General features: G+C 41.2%; 3 protein-coding genes across 6 annotated transcripts; 1 reads left to right on the top strand and 2 right to left on the bottom strand.

The window, feature by feature from the left end:
• Positions 1–548: 548 nt before the first annotated feature.
• polr2f (RNA polymerase II, I and III subunit F) lies at positions 549–3,301 on the bottom strand. The gene is made up of 5 exons (XM_085270506.1): positions 3,158–3,301; positions 2,894–2,963; positions 2,630–2,760; positions 1,260–1,331; positions 549–1,142 (listed from the first exon to the last, which is right to left on the bottom strand). Exons 1-5 carry the CDS (start codon positions 3,175–3,177, stop codon positions 1,052–1,054), a joined length of 384 nt encoding a protein of 127 aa, XP_085126632.1. The 5' UTR covers positions 3,178–3,301; the 3' UTR covers positions 549–1,051.
• A 760-nt stretch (positions 3,302–4,061) lies between these two features.
• LOC146575689 (MICAL-like protein 1) lies at positions 4,062–12,711 on the bottom strand. Of its 3 annotated transcripts, XM_085270510.1 has the most exons (16): positions 12,253–12,711; positions 11,981–12,029; positions 11,539–11,587; positions 11,302–11,443; positions 10,974–11,062; positions 10,747–10,889; positions 9,276–9,649; positions 9,085–9,130; positions 7,779–8,394; positions 7,528–7,650; positions 7,164–7,290; positions 6,970–7,060; positions 6,811–6,884; positions 4,925–5,039; positions 4,804–4,847; positions 4,062–4,632 (listed from the first exon to the last, which is right to left on the bottom strand). In XM_085270510.1, exons 4-16 carry the CDS (start codon positions 11,384–11,386, stop codon positions 4,508–4,510), a joined length of 2,052 nt encoding a protein of 683 aa, XP_085126636.1. In that variant the 5' UTR covers positions 11,387–11,443; positions 11,539–11,587; positions 11,981–12,029; positions 12,253–12,711; the 3' UTR covers positions 4,062–4,507. The 3 variants fall into 3 exon arrangements, with proteins under 3 accessions (XP_085126636.1, XP_085126634.1, XP_085126633.1); XM_085270508.1 differs by lacking the exon at positions 12,253–12,711 and having other exon boundaries at positions 10,974–11,059; positions 11,981–12,238; XM_085270507.1 differs by lacking the exon at positions 12,253–12,711 and having other exon boundaries at positions 11,981–12,238.
• A 2,297-nt stretch (positions 12,712–15,008) lies between these two features.
• LOC146575690 (ADP-ribosylation factor-binding protein GGA1-like) lies at positions 15,009–22,474 on the top strand. Of its 2 annotated transcripts, none has more exons than XM_085270512.1 (17): positions 15,009–15,139; positions 15,900–15,984; positions 16,337–16,412; positions 16,516–16,614; positions 16,729–16,852; positions 17,080–17,180; positions 17,283–17,363; positions 17,749–17,886; positions 17,994–18,075; positions 18,817–18,930; positions 19,043–19,198; positions 19,320–19,393; positions 19,491–19,678; positions 19,893–20,122; positions 20,231–20,400; positions 20,552–20,662; positions 21,201–22,474. In XM_085270512.1, exons 3-17 carry the CDS (start codon positions 16,398–16,400, stop codon positions 21,309–21,311), a joined length of 1,794 nt encoding a protein of 597 aa, XP_085126638.1. In that variant the 5' UTR covers positions 15,009–15,139; positions 15,900–15,984; positions 16,337–16,397; the 3' UTR covers positions 21,312–22,474. The 2 variants fall into 2 exon arrangements, with proteins under 2 accessions (XP_085126638.1, XP_085126637.1); XM_085270511.1 differs by having other exon boundaries at positions 15,015–15,069.
• The last annotated feature ends 29 nt before the right edge of the window (positions 22,475–22,503 follow it).

Below are 22,503 nucleotides of genomic sequence, written 5' to 3' on the forward strand. Positions count from 1 at the left end.
AGACGAGTTTCTTCATCAGTTTTATTACCAGCTGCATTTTTTTTTCCCTTTCAAATCAGTTCTGTCTTTACATACATGTCACGGAGCTCCCACAAACACACACACAAGCAACATATAATCCGCTCGCCTATTTACTAGAGTATCATCACACACTGCCTCCTACAAGAAATCCTTTAATCTGCTTTCTCACAAACTTTCTCTCTGTCTTCCCGCATTCACTCGCCGTCTCTCTGCCCGGGCAACAACCCATTTCTCCTAAAACAATACACTGACTGTTTGGCTGCTTTGTGTTTATGGAGTGGGGCGGGGGGAGCCACACACACCATGCATCATGACTGTGACAATACTTCTCCGTGTAAACATCAACACCCACTGTCGGAAGTGAGGATTCTTACTGTTATCTATCGATCTACTACAGTAATGTGTGCATTTAGTGCTTGTTGCAGTAGGATTCCTAAGTCTTTATGACTTATGAACCCAGAGAGTGTAACTTCACCCTCATTGTAAACCTCTGTTTACATTTCATAGTGTAAGTAACATAAATCAAACTCTTTATACAAAAATCTTTATTTATAACAATAAAACTGTAATTTCACTACAATCACCTCTTTTCAAAAACACAAATACTTCATAATACAGGATTCCTTTATAAAACTTAAGTGTTTGACTGAGATATATCTCCCCCTTGTGGCTCTTAGAAGCATTGCAGCCGCTAAAACAATTGAGTTCAGTGGGTACCAGATAAAAGAAAGACGAAAAAATGAGCTGGGTTGTGATGAACACTAAACAAATAGTTAGAGGGGAAAACAATAAGTAAGTTCACAGGATTATGAACTATAAACAGCATACTAATTTGTTTTGCATTATTTTGAGTCTTTAAGTAGTCTTATGCAGTACACCTCATGTTTACAGTCACTGGAGAATTACAGCGACTGGATCTGGGAGTGGGCGTGAAGGAGACTCCTCCACTGGGTTTGTGTAAAACCAGTTAGGGTGGTGGCTGTGAAGCAGCTTAGGCTGATCTGTCAGCGTAGACTGCTTCATAAGATGTTTAATCAGTTATGATGAGCTCGTCGCAACCCCAGTCCTCGTAACTCCCATCGGGAAGGTACCTGCGGATGATGATGGGGATCTTTCTGCTCCTGTCAGTGAGGACAAAAAGACAGAGATACTGTTACAGTCACCTGCTCTTTAAATAATGTCACTCACACATGAAAAAGAGAAATGACAAAAAGTCATCAAAGAAAATTATGGCTTACTTTAGTTCTTTCATAGCTATCTGCAGCGGGTCTGTTTCTCCCTCCAGCTCCACCATAACTGGAGCACACATCCTGTTGGAGACAAGTCAGCAGGTAAACCACATCAGTACAGTGTTAGAGCCTTTTTTCAATGCTCAGTCTACAAACACCATGTTTTCTTCTTTTAGATAATTGAGGGTTAGTATTTAAGGAAGTGTGGATTAATCACTGACAGGTGGAAGTGCCTTAAGAGGAAGCAAGTAATTTTTGATTGTGCTTTACTTTGTGCCGCAGAGTTTCCTTTCTCTTTTTTAAAAATTGAAATGGTTTGTAGAAGGTAAATGAGAGGCATATACTACAAATTAAGTTCAACATAGCTAGGTTTCCCTGCACTATCTGGCTTGACAAAACCTAAAACCCCAGTCAAAGATGACAGGTGTCATCACAGAACTGTTTTTGTTAACTCAGGCTCTTTGTGTGCTCACATATAAGAAAGGGGGCGTCTGACACGATGTTTGACTCTCCTTTAGCGCAGAATGGGTCGAGTGAGCATTAGAGACATTTTTAAGTTCTACAGGTAGCATTTACAAAACATCTCACTTCAGCAGAGAATCTATATCACATTTACAGGCTACTGGAAATAAAAAATAAAAAAAAATTAGTAAAAATGTGGCACTTCTGAATGATTTTAAACTAAAACTTTAACCACAACATGTTGCTGACCAGGTTGTGTATTTAGCATAAGTTACTGTGGTGATCTGGCCAGGTCAAAGGAAAGCCATCTTTGTGACACTGAAAACGCTGGCTTTAGCCTCGTCTTACCTTGCTAACCCATTAATCTCACTAAGGTTAAGATCAGAAGGTGCTCACGTGAATCCAACTATCATCTGTAAAACATGAACTCTAATCACAGGTAAACTGATATTTCTGGTGCTAAATAATTTTATATTAACATGACATTAAGTGCACCAGCTTCACTCAATTATTCATAGTCCTTACCTTTGCTCCTACAAAAGACAAAGTAACACAATGTACTATACCAGAAAGTCAGATGCACTCAAATACTGCAGTACTCTTTTACATTACCTTTCAGCATAGTTCTATATTCAATGACAAAACTGGACAAAAGGACCAAAGAAGTGTGGACGAATATTTTCAACATCTCACTCTCACCGACTGTGGTGCCTTACGACCCACTCTGACAGTTATGAAATGCTTTGCTCTCATAAACACAAAAGTGGAAACTCCTATGTCAGGTTTTCTTGAATATCGGCAGACTGGTGTGGGAAACATAACCTCTGTATCAGTTGGACGTGGAACGTCAACACCTCCAGCATGATTAACCTTAAACCTAACCGTGAAGCCGTAAATGACAATGAAGAAACACTCACGCTATCTGGAGGGCTCGTGTCCCCAGCACTCTGGCCCTCTCGTATTTGGTCATGTACGGAGTTGTGATCCTCTTCTGGTTTGCCTGCTGGCCCTCTCCCGCGGGCAGGATCTGCACGTTCTCCTGGTCATCCTATTCACCAGAAAACAACCGACAATAAACATGATACAAAGGCAGCGATCAGTAGTGCTAAAATAAAACTGACGACAAACAACAAAAGCAAAGCAGTGTCTGTGCTGTCCAGTTAAGAGAATCATCAACTTACGTCTTCCGCGTTTTCGAGATCATCTAATCCCTCATCCTCCTCGGCATCATCAAAATCTCCATCATCGAAGCTGCAAATTTGGCACAAAGTTTTGTTTTTAAAAGACAATAAATAGATTCTAAAGACAGCAAATTGTCAATAAGTTTATACAGAGCACTTAGCAGTGTGGCTAACCGCGTTAGCTACAATGCTAGTTCGCGCCGAGTTATAATAAAGAAACAAGCATTTTAATATGAATTTCATCAATGTGTCATCATTACTTACTTATCTTCGTTGTCGGACATGTTTTAACCTAAAATTTACGTAAAATATTACTCAAACCGTAGAAGAAAGTCAACACACTTTGTTGTTAACACGGACCCACATGAATGCTACGAAGCTTAAACTTCCGGTGGTTTGGTGCGCTGGAAAATATTCCGGATGAAAAACAGGAAAAGGAACTTTCTTTCCACTTGTACTCCAGTACAATTACATTTATTTATTGTTTTTAAATCCCCAAAAAACAAACAACAAAAAAAGTTGATTGTTGTAATTTAAATAAATAAATAAAATTCGCCATTTGTCGTACGAGCGGTATTTCTGTCTTTTTCTCTCTTTATTTTTTGCAGTCCTGTCAATGAGCCTGTAGCTTTTTACGACCCTTAATTTTACTGCGAAATAAAATACAACAGTATAAATACAGGAAAACATTCTTTTTGTTTGAAACTATGAGAAACAGATAATTTTCTTTGTTAACATAAATGCAGCTGCTGTCGTTCAGCACCACTGAACGACACAGGAAATCTTTCCTGCCTGTGGCCATCTCCCTGTACAACGCATCCACTTAACACACTGGTTACTGCTACAACTACACGTTTCTTTTCCAACTATTTATTTATGAGTGAATTATGTATATATTGTACTATTCTTAGTTAGCATATTGTCTATCTTGTCTTAATGTTGGTTTATGTTTATGTTGGTTTATAATGGAGCACAACAAAAAATAATTTCCCCCAGGGATCAATAAAGTATTCTGATTCTGATTAAATGCAATTTAACCTGGGTTTCGTTTAGACTTGACAGCCAACACGTTTTTCTCCCTTTTTCATTAATTTTCAGACGTCAAACAAACTTTCAGAATAAGATCTACTAGAACCACAAATTAAGACTCATATTTTGAGTCACCAAGTATTTTCAGCCTCTGCTCTTTATTATTTTCCTTTTACTTAAAATCATAGTGAAGAAAAAAAAAAACACTGCAAAATTGAGAATGAACATAATCCTACATTACTGGTGTGTTAACAGGTACATTGTGCATGTATATTAAATATTTTTTGTCTGTTGTTTTGAATTCAAATGCACTACAGACAGTACTTAACACATGAGATTTATTGCACACTTAAAAAAAACCCACAAGTATGTGATCATACAATACCATAAAAAATAAGATGATGATAATTTTTAGAGTGAAAAAACACATTAATAATAATGCATATATCGTGCCAACTGAGAACAATACAAATTGTTTGGTGATGTTACTGAGCTGGGCTTTAACACATAATTAGTAAGCATGTACTTAATAAGTGCATATTTCATACTGTTCACACATGAACAATGAGAGCTTCTGACACTTCTTCAACTCTTTTTATCCACAGAGTTCTTCGTGCTTTCTTCTTTGTGGTTCAGGATTTTTAGTACTTTTGTAGGCTTGAAATCTTTTTTGGGCTTCCTTAGCTCTTTTAATCCTTCTTTCTGGAAGTCTGAGAAGAGACGAAAGAGCAGCAAAACAAACATTAAGCAGTAAGCAAACATTGACATAGAGCATTATTTGTGATCCAACGAATCAATTTCTTTCTGCCTTCGTCATACAGGCAAAACAGAAGATACAAAACAGTACCAAAGAGCTTTTATTAGAAGGCTCGTTATCTTACCTTTGTTCATTACATCTTCCCAAAGCACGTTATTTTCTCTCTCCCTAATCAGAAAAACAAAGTTGCACTCAGATAAAATGTACAAATGCAAAAGCATAATTGATTTTTTTTCCTTAAGTACCTCTGTCTGTCCTGATCCAGGCAGCTGATGATGTGGTTCCTCTGTTCAATGATGGTGACCAGCTCATCCATCAGCTTCTTCTCTTTATCTCGATCCTCCTGACTCCAGTTCTTGTCTGTGTGTGCAGATGATGACAATGAAAGTTCAACACAATGAGATTTCATTTAACAAATCAGCGATCTCCATTGGATTCCACTGATAGGATAGCAACAATATTCTTATAGAAACATTAATTCATTTCAGTGCCTTTTAAGAGTCAACTCAGAGCCTTCTTGTAGTGTTTCTTGTTCTTGTTGCACCATTTAGAATCAAAAAGCATGTCAGGATCCAGTGTTACTTACCAGTCTGTGAATGGCAAAAGTATGTGACCCTCTAAGATTAACTGGTAATTCAAATATGTGATTAGAAACAAGTGTTTTCAGTGACAGACGTAACAGTCAAGTGTGAGCTGGTGTTTCTGTTTCTCATCAGGCTTGAAAAGTTCACAAAACCATCTCTAAACTGTTTGGACTTCCACCAGTCTAGACTTACAGTAGCGAGTTTTCAAATGGAGGAAATGCTGGAGCATTGTTACCCTCCACAGCAATGGGTGTGTTGTAGCGCGGGAGGTCACAGAGGAACAAAGGTTAGTGAAATCTCAGACTCTGTTCCCTCACAGTGGCCAAAACTAGATCACTTTCCCAAACCAATAAATGACCAAGTCTATTACTATGTCACGTTTGTTTAACTGGGTCTTCTTTCCTTCTTTTAGGATCATCATCTATTCTTCTTTCCAGCTGCTCCCTTTAGCACCGCAGTGTCTCATCTGCCTCATTAACACTTTGCATTTCTTCCTTCACTACATCCATGAATTTTGTCTGTGGTCTTCTTCTTAGACCATCAGTCTTTGTCCTCTCTGTGGAAAAACAAAGTGCTCCTCAACACCACAAAAACTAAGGAAATAATGGACTTCTGGAGAAACAGACCCTTAGCCTATCACATCAGCAGGGACTGTGTAGTGACTGAAGTTTCTGCGCCTGCATCTGGATGATGATTTAACCTGGAAAACCTACACAACTGTGCTGATCAAGACGGCACAGTGGCGACTTCACTCCCTGAGGTTTCCTGAAAAACAATTCCCTAGCCAAGGAGCTTAAAGTGTACAGGCGGAACTGTTTCCTGGTGTGGTTTGCAAGCTGCGCTGCTCAGGAAACACTCCAGAGGGTCATCAGCGCAGCACGGAAAATCACCAGCTGCGCTCCTCTCTCTAGGACCTCTACAGGTCCTGGTGCCACAGTAAAGCCCACAGTATCCTGATGGGCACATCACACATCCTGGCTGTTACCCTCAGGGAGGCGGTGCAGTTGGAACAAGGCAAACAGACTTGAAAAACAGCACATCTCCCAGAACTAATAAATGAACACTGAAGAGTTTGCCTCCTTTCACTAACCCGTGCAACCAGTATTCACAGCTGTGAACAACAGTGCAATAATAATGACACACACAGACATACATACACATTCAAACACACACTGATTGAGATAGTTAGATTGCCTTCTGTGCACTAAATAGGACTGCATACAATTTCACTGTACTTTTCTTACATGATCATAAAGATTCTACACGTCTAAACCCTCTAACTATATCTCTGAACCGTGTCGCAGCAGGTCTCGGCTTGTAAACATTCCTTTTCACCCTTTCAGCCATGCTGTCACAAATCACCCCTGACACGCAAAAGTCTGATGGCAGTTATGTCAACTTTCTGCTAAAGACCTTTCATCACGCCTACAGAACCTTGGATAAAAGAATATTGATCCCTGAATTATTTACAGATCAGTAATTCCCGTTAATGTCAAATACAGTGGGTGATAAAAGTGACTGAACAATGCACAGAGCTACATACTAACCCGGTTTATTAAAGAGACACCGGAGGTCGTACTCCACGTCGGTCTGCCTGTCCTCCAGCTTTTTCTGCTTTGTCCTGAGAAATAAAAATTACACATGTGTTTACGATGCTCAGAAAACACGGAAAAAAAGAAAAGCCGCACAAGTGAAAAAACGCTTACAGATGAACCAGCTCCGTGTCGTGGCACATCAGAACATGCCGCTCGTGGATAAGACAGAACCACTCCATTAGCATTTGTTCCTCCTGTTTATCTGAAATAAAAAAGCAGGAAGTGTCAATGTAATGGTATTTACACAAAGCGGCTTCACAATATTGAGAATTTTGTGCCAATAAATTATTTTATTTAGTACGAACCATTTTTGCAGCCTCTCAGGTTCCTCTCCAGTTCCACTCCTTTTCCCTCCAGTGTCTCCAGATGTTGATCCACTTCTCTCATCTGCACCTGCAGCTCTTCTGGGGAAGTGCACTGATCTGTCTGCACCTGTCAAGCAACAAATATCACCAAAACTGAAGACTTCAAAAAAGAAATAATTTCTTAAATAAATCACACACCAAAAAAAGTGACTAAACCTTGTTATTCTGGGTAAACTACTCAGTTTGCTCAAAACGTCTCATCTTAATGATGAGTCTGCATCTACATGACACAAAGGCACATCTAGAAATGACTCAGAATTAGATTTTGTGGCCTTTGAGTTTGTTTTAAATCCAGCTGTTGTACCTTTCTCTTGATGAGTGGGAATCCATGGCCAGGTGCGGGGCCCCGACAAGGCGAGAGGTCCTGAACGGTATTTGATTTGGATAATGTGGGTCTTTGAGCCTTAGGATCGTTTTCACAGGAAGGCTGAAAATAAAAAAATATATATAATATGGAAAACTGTAAGAAACGCCATATGAGACTGTCCTCTGGTAGAACGTGAAACGCGCATTAATGTTTGGCCTTTATTGGTTAAGTCTGATCTCTTGTCGTACCTTACTTCGCCACGATGTGGCAGCTTCATCCGTCTGTGTTTCACCGACAGGTGCAGAACGAGGGTCAGACGCAATGGCTGGCACAGAAAGACTTCTGGGTAAAATGCGACTCTGTCTTGATGCAGGAATGGGACGCGGACCTGCTGCTTCTGTCACATCTGACGGAGCAATCTGACCGCCATCTCCACCTCTTTCACCACAAGGTCTCTCTATGTTAGTATCTGCAGTCAATTCTTTTACTGGGTCAGGTTCTGCAACGTCAACACGCCCTCTGAGATCCGGGCTCTTCTGTGGGAGAGCTTTTTTTTCTTCAGCCTCCTGCGATGCCAAGGTGCTGCACTCTGATTGGGTAGCTCCCAAAAAAGGCTTATTTTGGTCTTCAGATTCAGATTTAGCAACCTCGCTTTGAGAGTCGTCCTCCTGCACATCTTCAAAAGGATTTGGAGCAGGAACTTTGGGTCTTTTGGACGACCCATCTAAGTTAGAAGCAGATTTGGATCGAAAAGTGGGAAGTGGAGGTGGAGCTGGAGGCAGCTGTGTCCAAGGTCCCGGATGCACGAGGGCCATCCATGGATGGCTGCTTTTCATTTTAGATCTAGCGCTGACTGGGCTGGTGCTATAGAGTATTGGAATATAAAAACACATTGAAGAAAGTCAGTTATTAAGACCTTATCTCTTGTTCCATTTTATGAATGGGCATTTTCTTTTATTTATTTGAATTCCACCACAGAAACTTTGCACCTATATTTCAAAACACACGATGTGCTGTTAAGTCTGTTGACTTTGGCCACAAAGGGAAGAAAACATCTGATTCAAATTTGGCCCATCTCCCCTTCAAGGTCATCTGTTCAAGCCTCTCTATTGTAGTTGTTTTTAGATCCTAAGCCAAGAGTGTCTGTGATGTCAGAACATACCTCAAACCTGTGTAGAGCCGGAACATCAACGTTTTTGTGAGACTGACACGTTTCAGACGGATTTGTGCATTGAGAATTTGTAACCCAGGATCAAATCCAGGTCAGTGCAAACTTTTACTAATGTGGCCACACTAACGCTCACTGCTCGCTCAATTTAGCCTCCTGGAACTTCCTCTTCTTTCCCAAAATGCTAAAGAGCTCCAAGGTAAGAACCTTGAAAAGCACCCTGGCCAATATTAAATCAGGTCTGGGTTCATATTTTTATTGGCAAATGTGACAATTCGTTTTTCAGCATTTAATAAATAATTAGATACAAATCAGAAAAGATGCATGAGAAAAGACAAGTGCGTGCCAAAAGGAAGCGATGAACAGGTTGTTTTTGTCACACTTACCCTTGAGGCGGACTGGCTGCACATTTGCTTGGACTGGATAAACCACCTGCAGAGAGAAAGAGTGAGGAAAACAAAACACATAATGATTATGTCTTAACAGAGAAACAGATGTAAGACCAGAATACACGCAGAAAGCAGGAATGTAATAATTACGACTGAACAGCTACAAGAAAACAAGTGTGCCCGTTTACCTGCAGCAGGGGAGCTATTTACAGTCTGTGAACTTCTGATCCTGGCTGCAGGAACAGGGCCTACAGAAATCCGCCTTGGTGCTGGAACAGGACGAGTCCTTCCATCTATCCTTTCTGTCCCGCCTGTTTCTGCTGTCTTGCAACTCAGTGTGTCCTGTGACTCGGTTTTCTTTGTGTAGTTAGGGACGCTGGTGATAGGCTGTCCACCCAGAGAATAACAAACTGTCTGAAGTTTACTTTGAGATCCAGTTTGCCTGCTGACGTCGACGTGAGTACCTTTACTGTTTGTCGCATGGTAAGCGCAGATCAAGGAGCCAGCGTCACTTCCCTGCGTGTAAGACTGTGGTAAAAGAGTTGCATGGCACACTTTGCACCTGAAATACAAAAGAGAAATCTAAATCTACCAGATCTACTGAATCAAGAGTGTCAAATATGATCAGATATTACTGTATTACAGTACTTTTCAGAAGAATTGAGCCTGATCTCATTTCTTCATATTTTGCTAGGAAAGTGGGAAACAGGCAGTGAGATTTATTGGAACATGCAAACAGGAATAGTGCTCCAGGCTTTCTCAAGGACATTCAAAGCTCTTCTTTTGTTCAGTTCTCTGTCAAGATGATCCTGCACTGCTTCAATAATGTTGAGGTCCAGGCTCTGGGAGGCCAATCCATGACTGTTAGTGTTCTATTGTTTGTTTTTCTATCCTTCCTTAAGAATGGCTTTTTGACAGATACTCGTCCACCGAGACCATTTGTGATGAAGCTTTACGGAGCATTAGATGGAGCAACTGAAGGTCCAAAAGTATGTCTCAGATCCTGTTTCAGGTGGATGGATTTTTTCCCCATTTCTGAAGTCCATGGCTTTTAGATACTTTTCATACTGTAGATAGTTTATTGGGTCTTTAATGTATTTTTTTATGTCACACACCTGTCCAGTTTCCTCAAACCTACTGCACACCATGCCGAGATATGTCTAGTTTTCAACTAATAACTCTTTCTAAACTGTGCAAAAATACTATTTCATGCCTGCAAACTTTTCTATCTCTGGCATTTTGTTGTTGTTGGTAGATTCAGCTAAATAAATGGGAAATAATGACATACCTTTGCCACAGGATGCTAGTAACAAAGTGCCTAAATATACAATTTAAAACTGGTTCTTCACCAAGTAGTGTGTGATGTGCAAACACAACACTGTTTCATCCGTTAATTTGGGTGAAGTTTTTATGCTGGAATGACTCATAGGCCAGTGTTGAGCAGTTTAACCATGAAATTAAAAAAACAAAAAAGAAAAACAGCTACAAGGACTTTACTAAAAATGAGCGAAAAAGCAGCCAATGACCAAAGAAACTGAAAAACTATTGCTCAAGACCACTTTTAAAAAGTGACAAGAAATTCTGGCTCCATGGAAACAAAATATAAAGAAACCTCGAGGTGGCTTAACACTTTTGCACAGCATTGTGACCTTCTGTTACCTGAAACAGCTGCGGTGGTAAACTTTTCCATCTATTAAATGCCTCTGTATTAGGTGCACGGGCTTCAAACACAAACTGCACACAGTCTGCGGCCTCGCATTAGAAACATTTTCCTCTCGACTGGTTTTGCTGTCAGTCAAGCTCTGAAAACAGAAGAGAAACCAGTCGCTCAAGTGACAACCACAGAGATGACTAAATCAGAACCAAAATAGCCTGTGAACATTCACCTTCATGCTCTTTGGATGATGGTAAGTTTTGCTCTTCGAGAGGCTGTGTGAGGAAGTGCCGTGCGATGACCACAATTTGGCAGGACCTGCTGTAAAGTCAAGATAAGACACGCAAATCACCGTGCATGCACTGTTTCTTTGAGGACGGGCCAGTCTGATTTCATTCACCTGACCTGAAGAGTGAGGGATAACACTGCATCCAAAATATTAATTCAACTGTATATGTTTGAGCAGGACAGCAAACCTCAGCCTGAAAATTTATGCTAGCATCTATAAAAACAACAACATAAAATTAAGGGCTACAACAGGCAGATTATCTTAAACGCACCCGAAGACTTCCCATTGAAGAAGCAGTAGTACTGAGCAAGGTAGGAGATGACGCTTAAACGATCGGGCGCCTTGGTGGAAATCATATCCTTCGGATGCAGGAAGGCAGGGATACCCAGCTTTGTTTCTGCTATCTCAAACGCCTGCAGGCCCACAGGCGAGAAACAGGGAATGAAAGTGAATAAACCGAAACAAAGATGCGGGATGCTTTCGTTCTTGTTTCCAATCAGAAACTCACCAGCTTGTTATTTTCATAAGCATTATCTTTGGAGAGGGACCTGAAGTCTCTGGAGTAAAGTGAAGAAATTGGAGAGATTCAATTAAAAACAAAACAAACAAACAAACAAAAAAAACCCCAAAAACAATAAATGAGCGACAAAGTTGATGATTAACTACATAATGAACTTTTCTAAATACAATAGAAGCAAAAAGCATTAAAAGATCAGAGATGAGATGATTCCAGAGGAGTGGTTCAGTGTCAAATTAACCGATTTCAGGCCAATGAGACTGGACAAAAAAAGGGTTAAAAAGAGATGCAGATTAACCAAAGTGCACACGAGCCCCTCTGTTTCTGATTAAACAGAAACAGATAGGGGTAAACTGGAGTTAGAAAGTCAGAAGCAAGGCACACTTCACTCCGCACAGCCATGACAGCTCTGTTAACATATGGCATTACTCACATGAGGTCAGGGCGGTGTTTGTGGATGATAGCACAGAACGCAAGTCCATCTGTGAATGAGGTTGACATGTTAGTTATTTCCACGTCGGGATAAGTGGCGCATGTGACGCGGCACCACTCCAGCAAAACTCTCGGTGATGCCATTTCTCGTGCAACTTTTCACAAGTGGGCAGGGAGCAGAACATGGCACCGTGTCAGAGTCGGAGAGATCAGATACAAGTGGTGCAGGTCTGGCTTTTTTTTTCCGGAGGAAACAGGAAGCAAAGCATCTACCTTTGCAACTATTTCTCTGCGGCCAGACTTGCACGTCGTGGTGGCGAAGCAGCAAGAGCAGGAAGGAAGGAAGTTTATGTTTTCCCCCCCTTTCGTGTTGTTTTTGTCAAATATAAACAAAGGCAAGTAAAGCGACCGCGCATTGCTCCAGCGTTTCAAACCACGACCACAAGTCTCCTACTCGTTTCAGCTCGATGCTATTTCCTCCACCGCAAAGATGCACCGAGCCCCTGAAGTGAAGCGAACTGTTAGAGAAACACTGCCAGACCTCTGGTCTGTTACACGGGGCTGATATTTTAAACTTAGTCCAGTTATTAGCTCTGCAGTTGTGCTCCACAATCTATGAAATGCCTAATAGCTGCCACTGGAGGGAGACACAGAGCTGTTCTTGCCGCCACTCTATAATTAGGAAGAAAAGGTTTGTAATTATAAGTTTATTGTCCGGGTGCAAACTTGACAGAACGATTCAAAAATGGCCGTGCCTTTTTTTGCTTATTCCAATCCACTTTTACTACTTTCCCCGCCCCAATTTTTTTTATGGAAGAGAAGCTTTCCTTAGTCTCGGACCACAAATAGATACTCAGTCACATGAGTTGGTATTGTTGAAAAAAAGAAAGTAAGAGGAAAAGTGTGTAAACCTAACGTAAATAAATAAATAAACATCTAAGTGAAAGGTTAGGCTTATTTTTTTTAATGCTTTGGTTTGAGGGAACGCAACTTCCGGTATGTTCTTCACACGAGCTCTTTGTCCTATGAAAATTACTTTACTAGAAAGGTTCGTATTCAAATTATAAAAAATATTTTAAAATACTTTGATACAATCTATTATGCAAATAGACTTTGTAATTTCATTCAGAAATAAAGTGAAAATTTAAATTTATTGTGTTTGAACGGACGTTTTGATGTGAAATAGAGCAATATTTTAATATATGAATTATTTGATAAACAGTGGGGCAAAAAAGTATTTAGTCAGCCACCGATTGTGCAAGTTCCCCCACTTAAAATGATGACAGAGGTCAGTAATTTGCACCAGAGGTACACTTCAACTGTGAGAGACAGAATGTGAAAAAAAAAAATCCATGAATCCACATGGTAGGATTTGTAAATTATTTATTCGTAAATCAGGGTGGAAAATAAGTATTTGGTCACCTCAAACAAGGAAAATCTCTGGCTCTCACAGACCTGTAACGTCTTCTGTAAGAAGCTTTTCTGTCCCCCACTCGTTACCTGTATGAATGGCACCTGTTTGAACTCATCATCTGTATAAAAGACACCTGTCCACAGCCTCAAACAGTCAGACTCCAAACTCCGCCATGACCAAGACCAAAGAGCTTTCGAAGGACACCAGGAAAAGTATTGTAGACCTGCACCAGACTGGGAAGAGTGAATCTACAATAGGCAAGCAGCTTGGTGTGAAAAACCAACTGGGAGCAATCATCAGAAAATGGAAGACATACAAGACCACTGATAATCTCCCTCGATCTGGGGCTCCACGCAAGATCTTATCCCGTGGGGTCAAAATGATCATGAGAACGGTGAGCAAAGATCCCAGAACCACACGGGGGGACCTGGTGAATGACCTGCAGAGAGCTGGGACCAAAGTAACAAAGGTCACCATCAGTAACACACTACAACGGCAGGGAATAAAATCCCGCAGTGCCAGACGTTTTCCGCTGCTGAAGCCAGTGCATGTCCAGGCCCGTCTGAAGTTTGCCAGAGAGCACATGGATGATACAGCAGAGGATTGGGAGAATGTCATGTGGTCAGATGAAACCAAAGTAGAACTTTTTGGTATAAACTCAACTCGTCGTGTTTGGAGGAAGAAGAATACTGAGTTGCATCCCAAGAACACCATACCTACTGTGAAGCATGGGGGTGGAAACATCATGCTATGGGGCTGTTTTTCTGCCAAGGGGACAGGACGACTGATCCGTGTTAAGGACAGAATGAATGGGGCCATGTATCGTGAGATTTTGAGCCAAAACCTCCTTCCATCAGTGAGAACTTTGAAGATGAAACGAGGCTGGGTCTTCCAACATGACAATGATTCAAAACACACCGCCCGGGCAACAAAGGAGTGGCTCCGTAAGAAGCATTTGAAAGTCCTGGAGTGGCCTAGCCAGTCTCCAGACCTCAACCCCATAGAAAATCTGTGGTGGGAGTTGAAAGTCCGTGTTGCTCGGCGACAGCCCCAAAACATCACTGCTCTCGAGAAGATCTGCATGGAGGAATGGGCCAAAATACCAGCTACTGTGTGTGCAAACCTGGTAAAGACCTATAGTAAACGTTTGACCTCTGTTATTGCCAACAAAGGTTATGTTACAAAGTATTGAGTTGTATTTTTGTTATTGACCAAATACTTATTTTCCACCCTGATTTACGAATAAATTCTTTACAAATCCTACCATGTGGATTCATGGATTTTTTTTTTTTTTTTTTTTTTTTTTTTTTTTCTTCCACATTCTGTCTCTCACAGTTGAAGTGTACCTCTGGTGCAAATTACTGACCTCAGTCATCATTTTAGGTGGGGGAACTTGCACAATCGGTAGCTGACTAAATACTTTTTTGCCCCACTGTAGTCAGAATTATGTATTGCATACCACATACCAAATATTATTAATTATATATATATATATATATATATAATACAGATGAGATAGATCCTTTACTTGATGTATTACAAATATCGTAGTGCTTTCTATGTCATTCAACTCTGTTTTCTACGTGTCCATCCACTTCTCGCGAGATCGAGGCACCACATAAATCTCGCAGTTATGGCTGCGCCTCCCGATGCAGAGAGTTTGGAGTCACGTATCAGTGAGTGTTTTAAACTTATTCTCCTGCGCCCGTGTTGTCCGGGGACCCCGACACTGAGAAGTTACTATCCGTGAGTTGTTGTAGATGACATGAAAACTCACCGTAGCTGCGTTTGTCCCGTTAGAGGGGACTCGGACCCCGCCGTAACACCCAGGATGCTAACCTAGCTGCGGAGCTCTACCTTCCAGCTGTCAACACAGCACAGACATGCTGGCTTTGGATTTACGACTCTATAGCTAAACCGGGATGCTGGGGGCAAGATCGTGGGACCCAGAATTTGCATTCACATAGGATAGACTGTGATTAAAGCAAACCTGTGACTTCGTGGAAAAGCTCGAGAAGACACTGACACGACTGTGACTGTCGACAGCAAGCTAGCTAACCTTACACTCAGTTAGCACCTGTCCCATGTAGTCTGCTTGATGACATGCTGGGATACACTTCTAGCCTGCTTAGTCCAAGTTTTGTACATTACAACCTTTATGTTTAGTGAAAGACCTCATGCACTCCGTGGCCAGTATGTTAAATATTTGTAGTTCTTTTATGAACATAGCATAAACGTCCAAAAATGATTAATAAAGGTTGTAATGTTTACTTAAACTGCCACAAAGAAGCGTTTTAGAGGCATTTTGGCGGCTATATTTAGGCTGTGTCGCTGTGCTTATATTTCATTAGTTTTATATGGGTGTAATTAACTGAAGGAAGATACTAGGACATTATAACAACTCGCAGTAACAAAATCCGAAAACATAAGCATTTAAGCATAAAAAATAATAAGATTCGGAAAGGTTGGTAACATTTATACATTTTTATGTGATATCCCATTTCAGACAGAGCCACAAATCCACTAAACAGAGACACAGACTGGAGTAGCATCCATGCCTTCTGTGACCAGCTCAACAATGAGTTGGAGGGGTAAGAGCTGGCCCCAGGGCCAAGACATTATTTACACATCATTACATAATTATAGTCTTACTGAGCCTTGTGATCATGTCTTCAGAGATATGTTCATCTTTTCTACAAAAGGACAGTTTTTCTTCTACAACATTGGTAACTGTAGCTATATCAACACATATATTATGCCAATTTCTAGTTGTTTTTGAAAATGGCAAGGGTAATAGAAATTGAGCACAGATTTTTTTTTTGTTGTTGTTGTTTTTGTTTGTTTAGGAAAGAGCTTTTGTCAGCAGTCATTTTAGAATTTTGAATAATTTTATGCATCATTTATTTTAAATAAACCACCCCCAAAAATGTGACATGTTCATAGACCGCAGCTGGCCACCAGGCTCCTGGCCCACAAGATCCAGTCTCCACAAGAGTGGGAGGCCATGCAGGCATTACTTGTAAGTTCAGATCAGAATCAGGATCTGTTCAGTTATTTTCAGATGCTTTAGTTTCAGCTTTTGCCATTTTTAGATTTTTTTTTTCCTACCCTTCAATTTCAAGGTCCTGGAGACTTGTATGAAAAACTGCGGGAAAAGGTTTCACAGTGAAGTGGGCAAATTCCGTTTTCTCAATGAACTCATCAAAGTTGTTTCTCCCAAGGTAGGACTTTAGGTCTCTTTGTGTCTGTGCCTCTTTGATACAGGTCTTTTTTTTTCCTTCTCTCTTGTTGTTGAGCTTTTTGTGCAAATGACCTGGGTTTCATCTCCAATTTAGTACCTTGGAACACGGTCCCCTGAGCCAGTTAAAATAAAAGTTTTGGAGTTGATCTATAGCTGGACTTTGGCGTTACCAGATGAAGCCAAGATTTCAGACGCTTATCAAATGCTGAAAAAACAAGGTAAGAGTCGATCTGTCATTTGATGAATCCTGTCAAAACCCATTTTTAAAGAGTAATTATGCTGAACTTGAAGATGAAGATGCTGTAATAGAGTTGAACATTTGGAGCTGAAAATTAAAGTAATAGGCCCACGTGGATAAAATGCCTTACGTTGTAAATCAACTAATGAAAATGATTAGACACATTTAAATAACTCAACACCTTCACGTTCTCTGCTTGTTAATCAGGTATTGTTAAACAAGATCCTGAGCTGCCACCTGACAAGCTACTCAACCTTCCTCCACCCAGACCCAAGAATGCTATTTTTGAAGATGAAGAGAAATCCAAAGTAAGGACTTTCGTACTAAAATATATGAATGAGTTATGTAGATGTGATGAACTAGCATCTGATGTTCTTCCTCATGTGAACTCTGACTTTCTACTTTGTCAGATGTTGTCTCGCCTATTGAACAGCTCGCACCCCGAAGACCTCAAAGCCGCCAACAAACTCATTAAGGAAATGGTCCAAGAGGTAAACACTCTTTCCTTTTCCTTCCTATTTTCTTCACCACATTCATTCGGTGCAGCGATGTGTGATTTTTAGGAACAGGAGTAAAATGGTGCACTCAGAGCGGAGCAATAACTGAAAGAGGAAATTGGGAAATTGCCCTGTGGGTGTTTCCGTCTTTTGTACTCATTTCATGTCTAACAGGAATTAGTCTTTGCTCTCATCCATGAACCTGAACTGATTTCTCCCTGACCTTGCTGCGCTCTTGCTTTACTGCCTCTGGCTGTGTTTGTTGTGTTACAGGTCACCACAGTTTGGACTGTTCATGACTGTTTCCTACATGTGCACTTGCTTTTGGCCAAAACCCGGTATGTGTGCAGTTTGTGAGTTTGTGTCTCGTTGGTTTTAGGATCAGAGGCGTGCAGAGAAGGTGTCAAAGCGGGTGAATGCCATTCAGGAGGTAAAGGAGAGCGTCACTTTACTGACCCAGCTTCTGCAGGACTACGACAGCACGGCTACGGATCAGAGCAATGCTGAACTCATTCAGGTGAGAAAAAGACAGATGCTTTAAATCAAAAGATCACACTGTAAATCAACCTGAAGCCATCTCCATTTAAAGTATTTTTTAACGTGGCGTGTGTGCTGTGTGGTCAGGACCTGTATCAGCGCTGTGAGAAAATGAGGCCAACACTGTTCAGACTGGCAAGTGACACGGAGGACAACGACGAGGCTCTGGGTGAGCTTAGTTATTATTCATCTGCCATTGAATAGGAGCTCTCTCCTTTTTTTCCACTATCATATCACTCAAGTGATGGATGGAATGAAAAGTGAGGGAATGGTGATGGAATGAGGAAGTAAGGGAAAATTTTCAAAGGAAGCTACCAAAGAAAAAGTGAGGAAAGTAGACACAGGGACAAATGTTTGTAGTGAGTTGTATAAGAGGCTGGACACTGTGGAATGAGAAAAAAGGTTTGTACCGACTGACTGGACGGAGCGATCGACCTGGAAAGGGTGTGAGTCAGGTTAGGGGAAATGTCCTAACAAGTGAAGAGTGTGTTGAGAAGATGGAAGGAGTACTTTGAGGAGCTGATGAATGTAGAAAATGGGAGACAGAGAGGAGGAAGTGAGGGCAACTATGAAGAGTTGGTCCAGATGACATAATTGTGGAGGTGTAGAGATGTCTAGGAAAGAGAGAAGTGGAGTTTTTGACCACACAACCCTGGACAGTGAGGTCGGATCTCAGAGGAATGGAGAAGTGTTCTTGCTTTTTCAAGAACAAGGGTGACCTATAGATGGTCTAAAAAAATCTCTCTCATAGTATTTCTTTTTTTTAAAGAAATAAAGTGATGGTTTCTATTAGCGCATGAATTTATTTTTCTTTTTTGGTTCAACAGTTTATGAGCAGTCTTTCTAACAGAGGCAGGCGATTCTGATTAAATCCAGTGATAAGGATGAGCACTTTGTCATCTTTCCTCAGCGGAGATCCTGCAGGCCAACGACAGCCTGACTCAAGTCATCAACCTGTACAAGCAGCAGGTGAAAGGGGAGATTGTAAATGGAAACAACACATTAAACACACAGAAACAAACCGGTGGGTGAAGCTTTGAACACTAAAGAAGCCAAAAAGATTTTACTGTGTTACAATGAGCTGTCTAAAAGAATCTTTTAGTGAAGGATCAACAGTACTGATGGATTTCTCACAGGAGGAGGCACAGCGCTGCTAGATCTGTCAGGATTGGACACGTCACCACAGTCGCCGCCTTCCTTCCCAGAGTTTCCCACTCCCACAGACAGCCTAAACCCTCCCTCACATGGGGACATGGGGATTAGTCTCCTTGATGACGAACTCATGTCGCTTGGTAATAAAACACGTCAGACAGGCGTATGTAGCATACAACTTAAATCTCAGAGTCCTGAATGGAAACTGAGGGAAAGAAAACTTTTGTTCCTAAATACTACAACACTTTGCACCTCACACAGGTTTAAGTGAAGGAACACACACCTCTAACCCCGCCTCACAGCCTGAGGACTCCACCGCATGGGACTCGTTCCAGGTGAGCGGTGGAGAAAATCTATTATTGCATCTGTGAAGCTCTCATATTTTTTTCCTGTACTCATTTTTTCTATTTATTTATTTTTTTAAACTTTCAGTCCTCTGACAGCATAGATACAGATATCGCAACTGCGCCCAGTCTCCTTTTGAGTCCAGATCCGCCTCCCCACTCTCAGCCTCTTTCATCTGGCTCCACTCCTGGGAACTCTGCCTTGGATGAACTGGACCTGCTGGGAAAAACCCTGCTGCAGCAGTCTCTACCTCCAGAGGGCCTGCAGGTCAAATGGTACCTAACAGGATTTGAGCACGATCACATTTTTGCTGAATTCATAGGAAAAGGCTTCTAGATGGCCATAATACTTTTGTAGTTTTGTAGTTTGGACAGCATCAACATTGAGTCAGGAGTTGGTGAAACTACCGTTTCTGGGAAAAGCAGATCAAAATCATTTAAGAGCTCAGAGCAAAAGTTGACGCAGAGTTGCTCATTCTTCTTCTCTAAGGGACAAGCAGCAGTCTAAACCGACTCTGAGAGACCTCCAGAACAAGACCGGGACAAACATCGCTCCAAATCCAATTCCAGCTTTTACCGCTGAACCTCCTGCACCTGTTCCCAACTCCCAGCCCAGCCTTAAAGCCACACTGCTGGATGTGTCTCCCTCTCACACTGAGGCTTCTTCTGCAGACGTTTCTCTGACTGACGTTTTTGTACCCTTAGAATCCATTAAGCCCAGTAAGTAAACGAGATCACTTATTGGTTTTATACTAAGGAAGCTTGTTTGGTTTTGAGTGTTTTGGGTATATGATGAACTAATTTCCTTTCTGTCCTGTCTTTCTGCAGGTAGTCTGTTACCTGTAACTGTGTTTGACAGCCACAGTCTGCGGGTTCTCTTTCACTTCGCTCGCGACTCTCCTCCGTCTCGACCCGATGTTCTGGTGGTGATTATCTCCATGCTTTCGTCAGCCCCTGTGCCTGTCACCAACATAAACTTCCAGACTACTGCTCCAAAGGTCAGCACTGATATAGTCCAAGGCCTTTGTCCCCTCTGTCAGATGGAGTAAATGAGATCCACAGCTGCTGATTTAGTGTCTCAGTTAAAAAAAAAAAAAAGAGAGAGAAACAAAACAAAACCCTAATGTTGTTTTTATTTATCAACTGCAGACGATGGCCGTGAAGCTGCAGCCCCCGTCAGGGACGGAGCTCCCCGCTTTTAACCCCATCCTCCCTCCTGCTGCTGTCACACAGATCTTGCTGCTAGCAAATCCAAACAAGGTAGGTCCGGATATTTCACAGAATAGATAGAAATGTCCTTGTGATGTCTGGCTGAGCAAAGGCCAGAAAAAAAGAGCCTTTAAACTGTTCAGCAATAGATAAGTGCAGCATATTTTCAGTGCTGATTATCTTGGCCAAGGTTGGAAAAAAGAATTACAGATCTAGAAAAATGAAGCCCCAACTTAATTTAATGAGAAAGCAGAATTAAACACAAGCTTGAAAGCAACTCTGCACTGGGCTGTACCCCATTTAATTATTTCTTTGGACTGTTCTTTTTGTACAGCATTCCACTTTTTAGCCTTTTAAAAACAAGAAGTTAAAAGAAATCCCTATCCCAAAATTATTTTGACATTCATGCCCATGATTAATGAATTTTAACAAAAACTACAGATGTGACAGAAAATAAGGAAAAGCATAATGGGTCCATTTGAATCCCGTCATCTGATGGGAAGGTCAAGGAGCCTGTCATTCCTCTTGTCCCAGAGCATTAATCCAAGCTGTCATACTTAGCCTCTCTCTGCATGTGTTTGTGTCTCAGGAGAAAGTGAAGCTGCAGTACAGATTAACCTTCACCATGGGAGAGCAGGAGCACAGCGAGAGCGGCAGTCTAGAACAGTTTCCGCCTCCGGAGAAATGGGGGAACCTATAGCATTTAAACACAACCACAACCTGACAGACTTTCTGCTCTCAGACTCGCCCCCACCCCCTAAACTGACTCCTGGGCTGGAGGCCTGCTGAAACCTTTTTCCTTTGCAGTCATGTTGTACTTTCTTTGACTGGTATTGATTGTGTTCCTCTGATTACACTCATGCGCAGTCAGTGTAATGTGTGTACGCTTTGCTATAACAAGTCACGTGTCTAGGTCTAGTCTGCTGTATGTGGTTGCTTAAACAAACCTGCAACAGCTGCTTCATAGTTGTTGCAGTTGTTTTTTTTTCTTTCTTTGTTTTTTTTAAACACAGTGCTACAAAGGAAGTAAACTACAACAACTGTGTGCATATTAGGTTATTTGGTGTACTTTATTTTTCACCTCAGGCAGTTGAAATCCATTATCAGCTGTTTACCTTCACATCAGCATGCTGCGGTCGGTGAAAAATGGGACACAGTGCTTGCAAAACCCAACGTCAACACAAAGCGACTCTTAAGTTTGCAAAACGAGGCTGAACTGAATCAACTTGTTGTGGTGTCTGTTTACGTTGATTGCTTTTCTTTCACATTGACTGAGTGCACTTTGTGATCACAGAGAATGATTGTTTTAACACTTTTGTTTTTCTAGCTGACCCCTCGAATCTTGTGTAATGAACAAAATTTACTGTTAACATCAAAGCTGTGTATTTTCTGCCATATGTGCCTATTTTGCAGTTCTAATATTATTTAAAGTTCAGTTTTCTTTTTCTCATCTGTTACATGTTTGTCATCTGAGGCGTGCAGATTCAGATACGTATTAATATAGTCATCTTTAATACGCTATGAGTTCAATTTTGAGATTAGTTTGACATTTGAGTTGTTGTGTAAGCATTTATTCGGAAAAATGGAAAACTTGAGCATATGCAAACTGAGCTGCACTCCGGTGCTCTGAGCGCGGTGTCCGTCTCAGACGTGTTCAGATCGTTTCTACAATCTGCGATGCATGACAGCCATGCTGAACACTTCCTCCCACAGGATCCCGATCACATTCCACTGCACTAATTTCCAGTAAGACTGCTTTGTTAAATGCCAGATATAGCAGTTCTGTTATGTACATTTGAAATGTGTGAGAGCATAACACTGGTAAAATGGGGAAATAAAATTTATTCTTGGTGATCAAAAGAAGTGTTCAAGTGTTTACAGAAACACACAAA

The sequence above is a fragment of the Mchenga conophoros genome, linkage group LG4, assembly GCF_057382185.1.
Source record: "Mchenga conophoros isolate Kocher_MC1m ecotype Shallow Benthic linkage group LG4, M_conophoros_male_GT1.1, whole genome shotgun sequence".
Lineage (NCBI taxonomy): Eukaryota > Metazoa > Chordata > Actinopteri > Cichliformes > Cichlidae > Mchenga > Mchenga conophoros.

Excerpts from the sequence above, each read along its gene's own strand:
- polr2f (XM_085270506.1), bottom strand. The coding sequence starts at position 3,177 with ATGTCCGACAACGAAGATAA. Across the intron at positions 2,964-3,157 it reads ATGTCCGACAACGAAGATAA|CTTCGATGATGGAGATTTTG; the intron begins GTAAGTAATGAT and ends CCAAATTTGCAG. Across the intron at positions 1,143-1,259 it reads ATAGCTATGAAAGAACTAAA|GAGCAGAAAGATCCCCATCA; the intron begins GTAAGCCATAAT and ends CCTCACTGACAG.
- LOC146575689 (XM_085270507.1), bottom strand. The coding sequence starts at position 12,123 with ATGGCATCACCGAGAGTTTTGCTGGAGTGGTGCCGCGTCACATGCGCC. Across the intron at positions 11,063-11,301 it reads CTTCAATGGGAAGTCTTCGG|CAGGTCCTGCCAAATTGTGG; the intron begins GTGCGTTTAAGA and ends TTGACTTTACAG. Across the intron at positions 7,291-7,527 it reads TCCCACTCATCAAGAGAAAG|GTGCAGACAGATCAGTGCAC; the intron begins GTACAACAGCTG and ends GTTGCTTGACAG.
- LOC146575690 (XM_085270511.1), top strand. The coding sequence starts at position 15,027 with ATGGCTGCGCCTCCCGATGCAGAGAGTTTGGAGTCACGTATCA. Across the intron at positions 18,076-18,816 it reads GGACAACGACGAGGCTCTGG|CGGAGATCCTGCAGGCCAAC; the intron begins GTGAGCTTAGTT and ends ATCTTTCCTCAG. Across the intron at positions 19,199-19,319 it reads TGACGAACTCATGTCGCTTG|GTTTAAGTGAAGGAACACAC; the intron begins GTAATAAAACAC and ends CACCTCACACAG.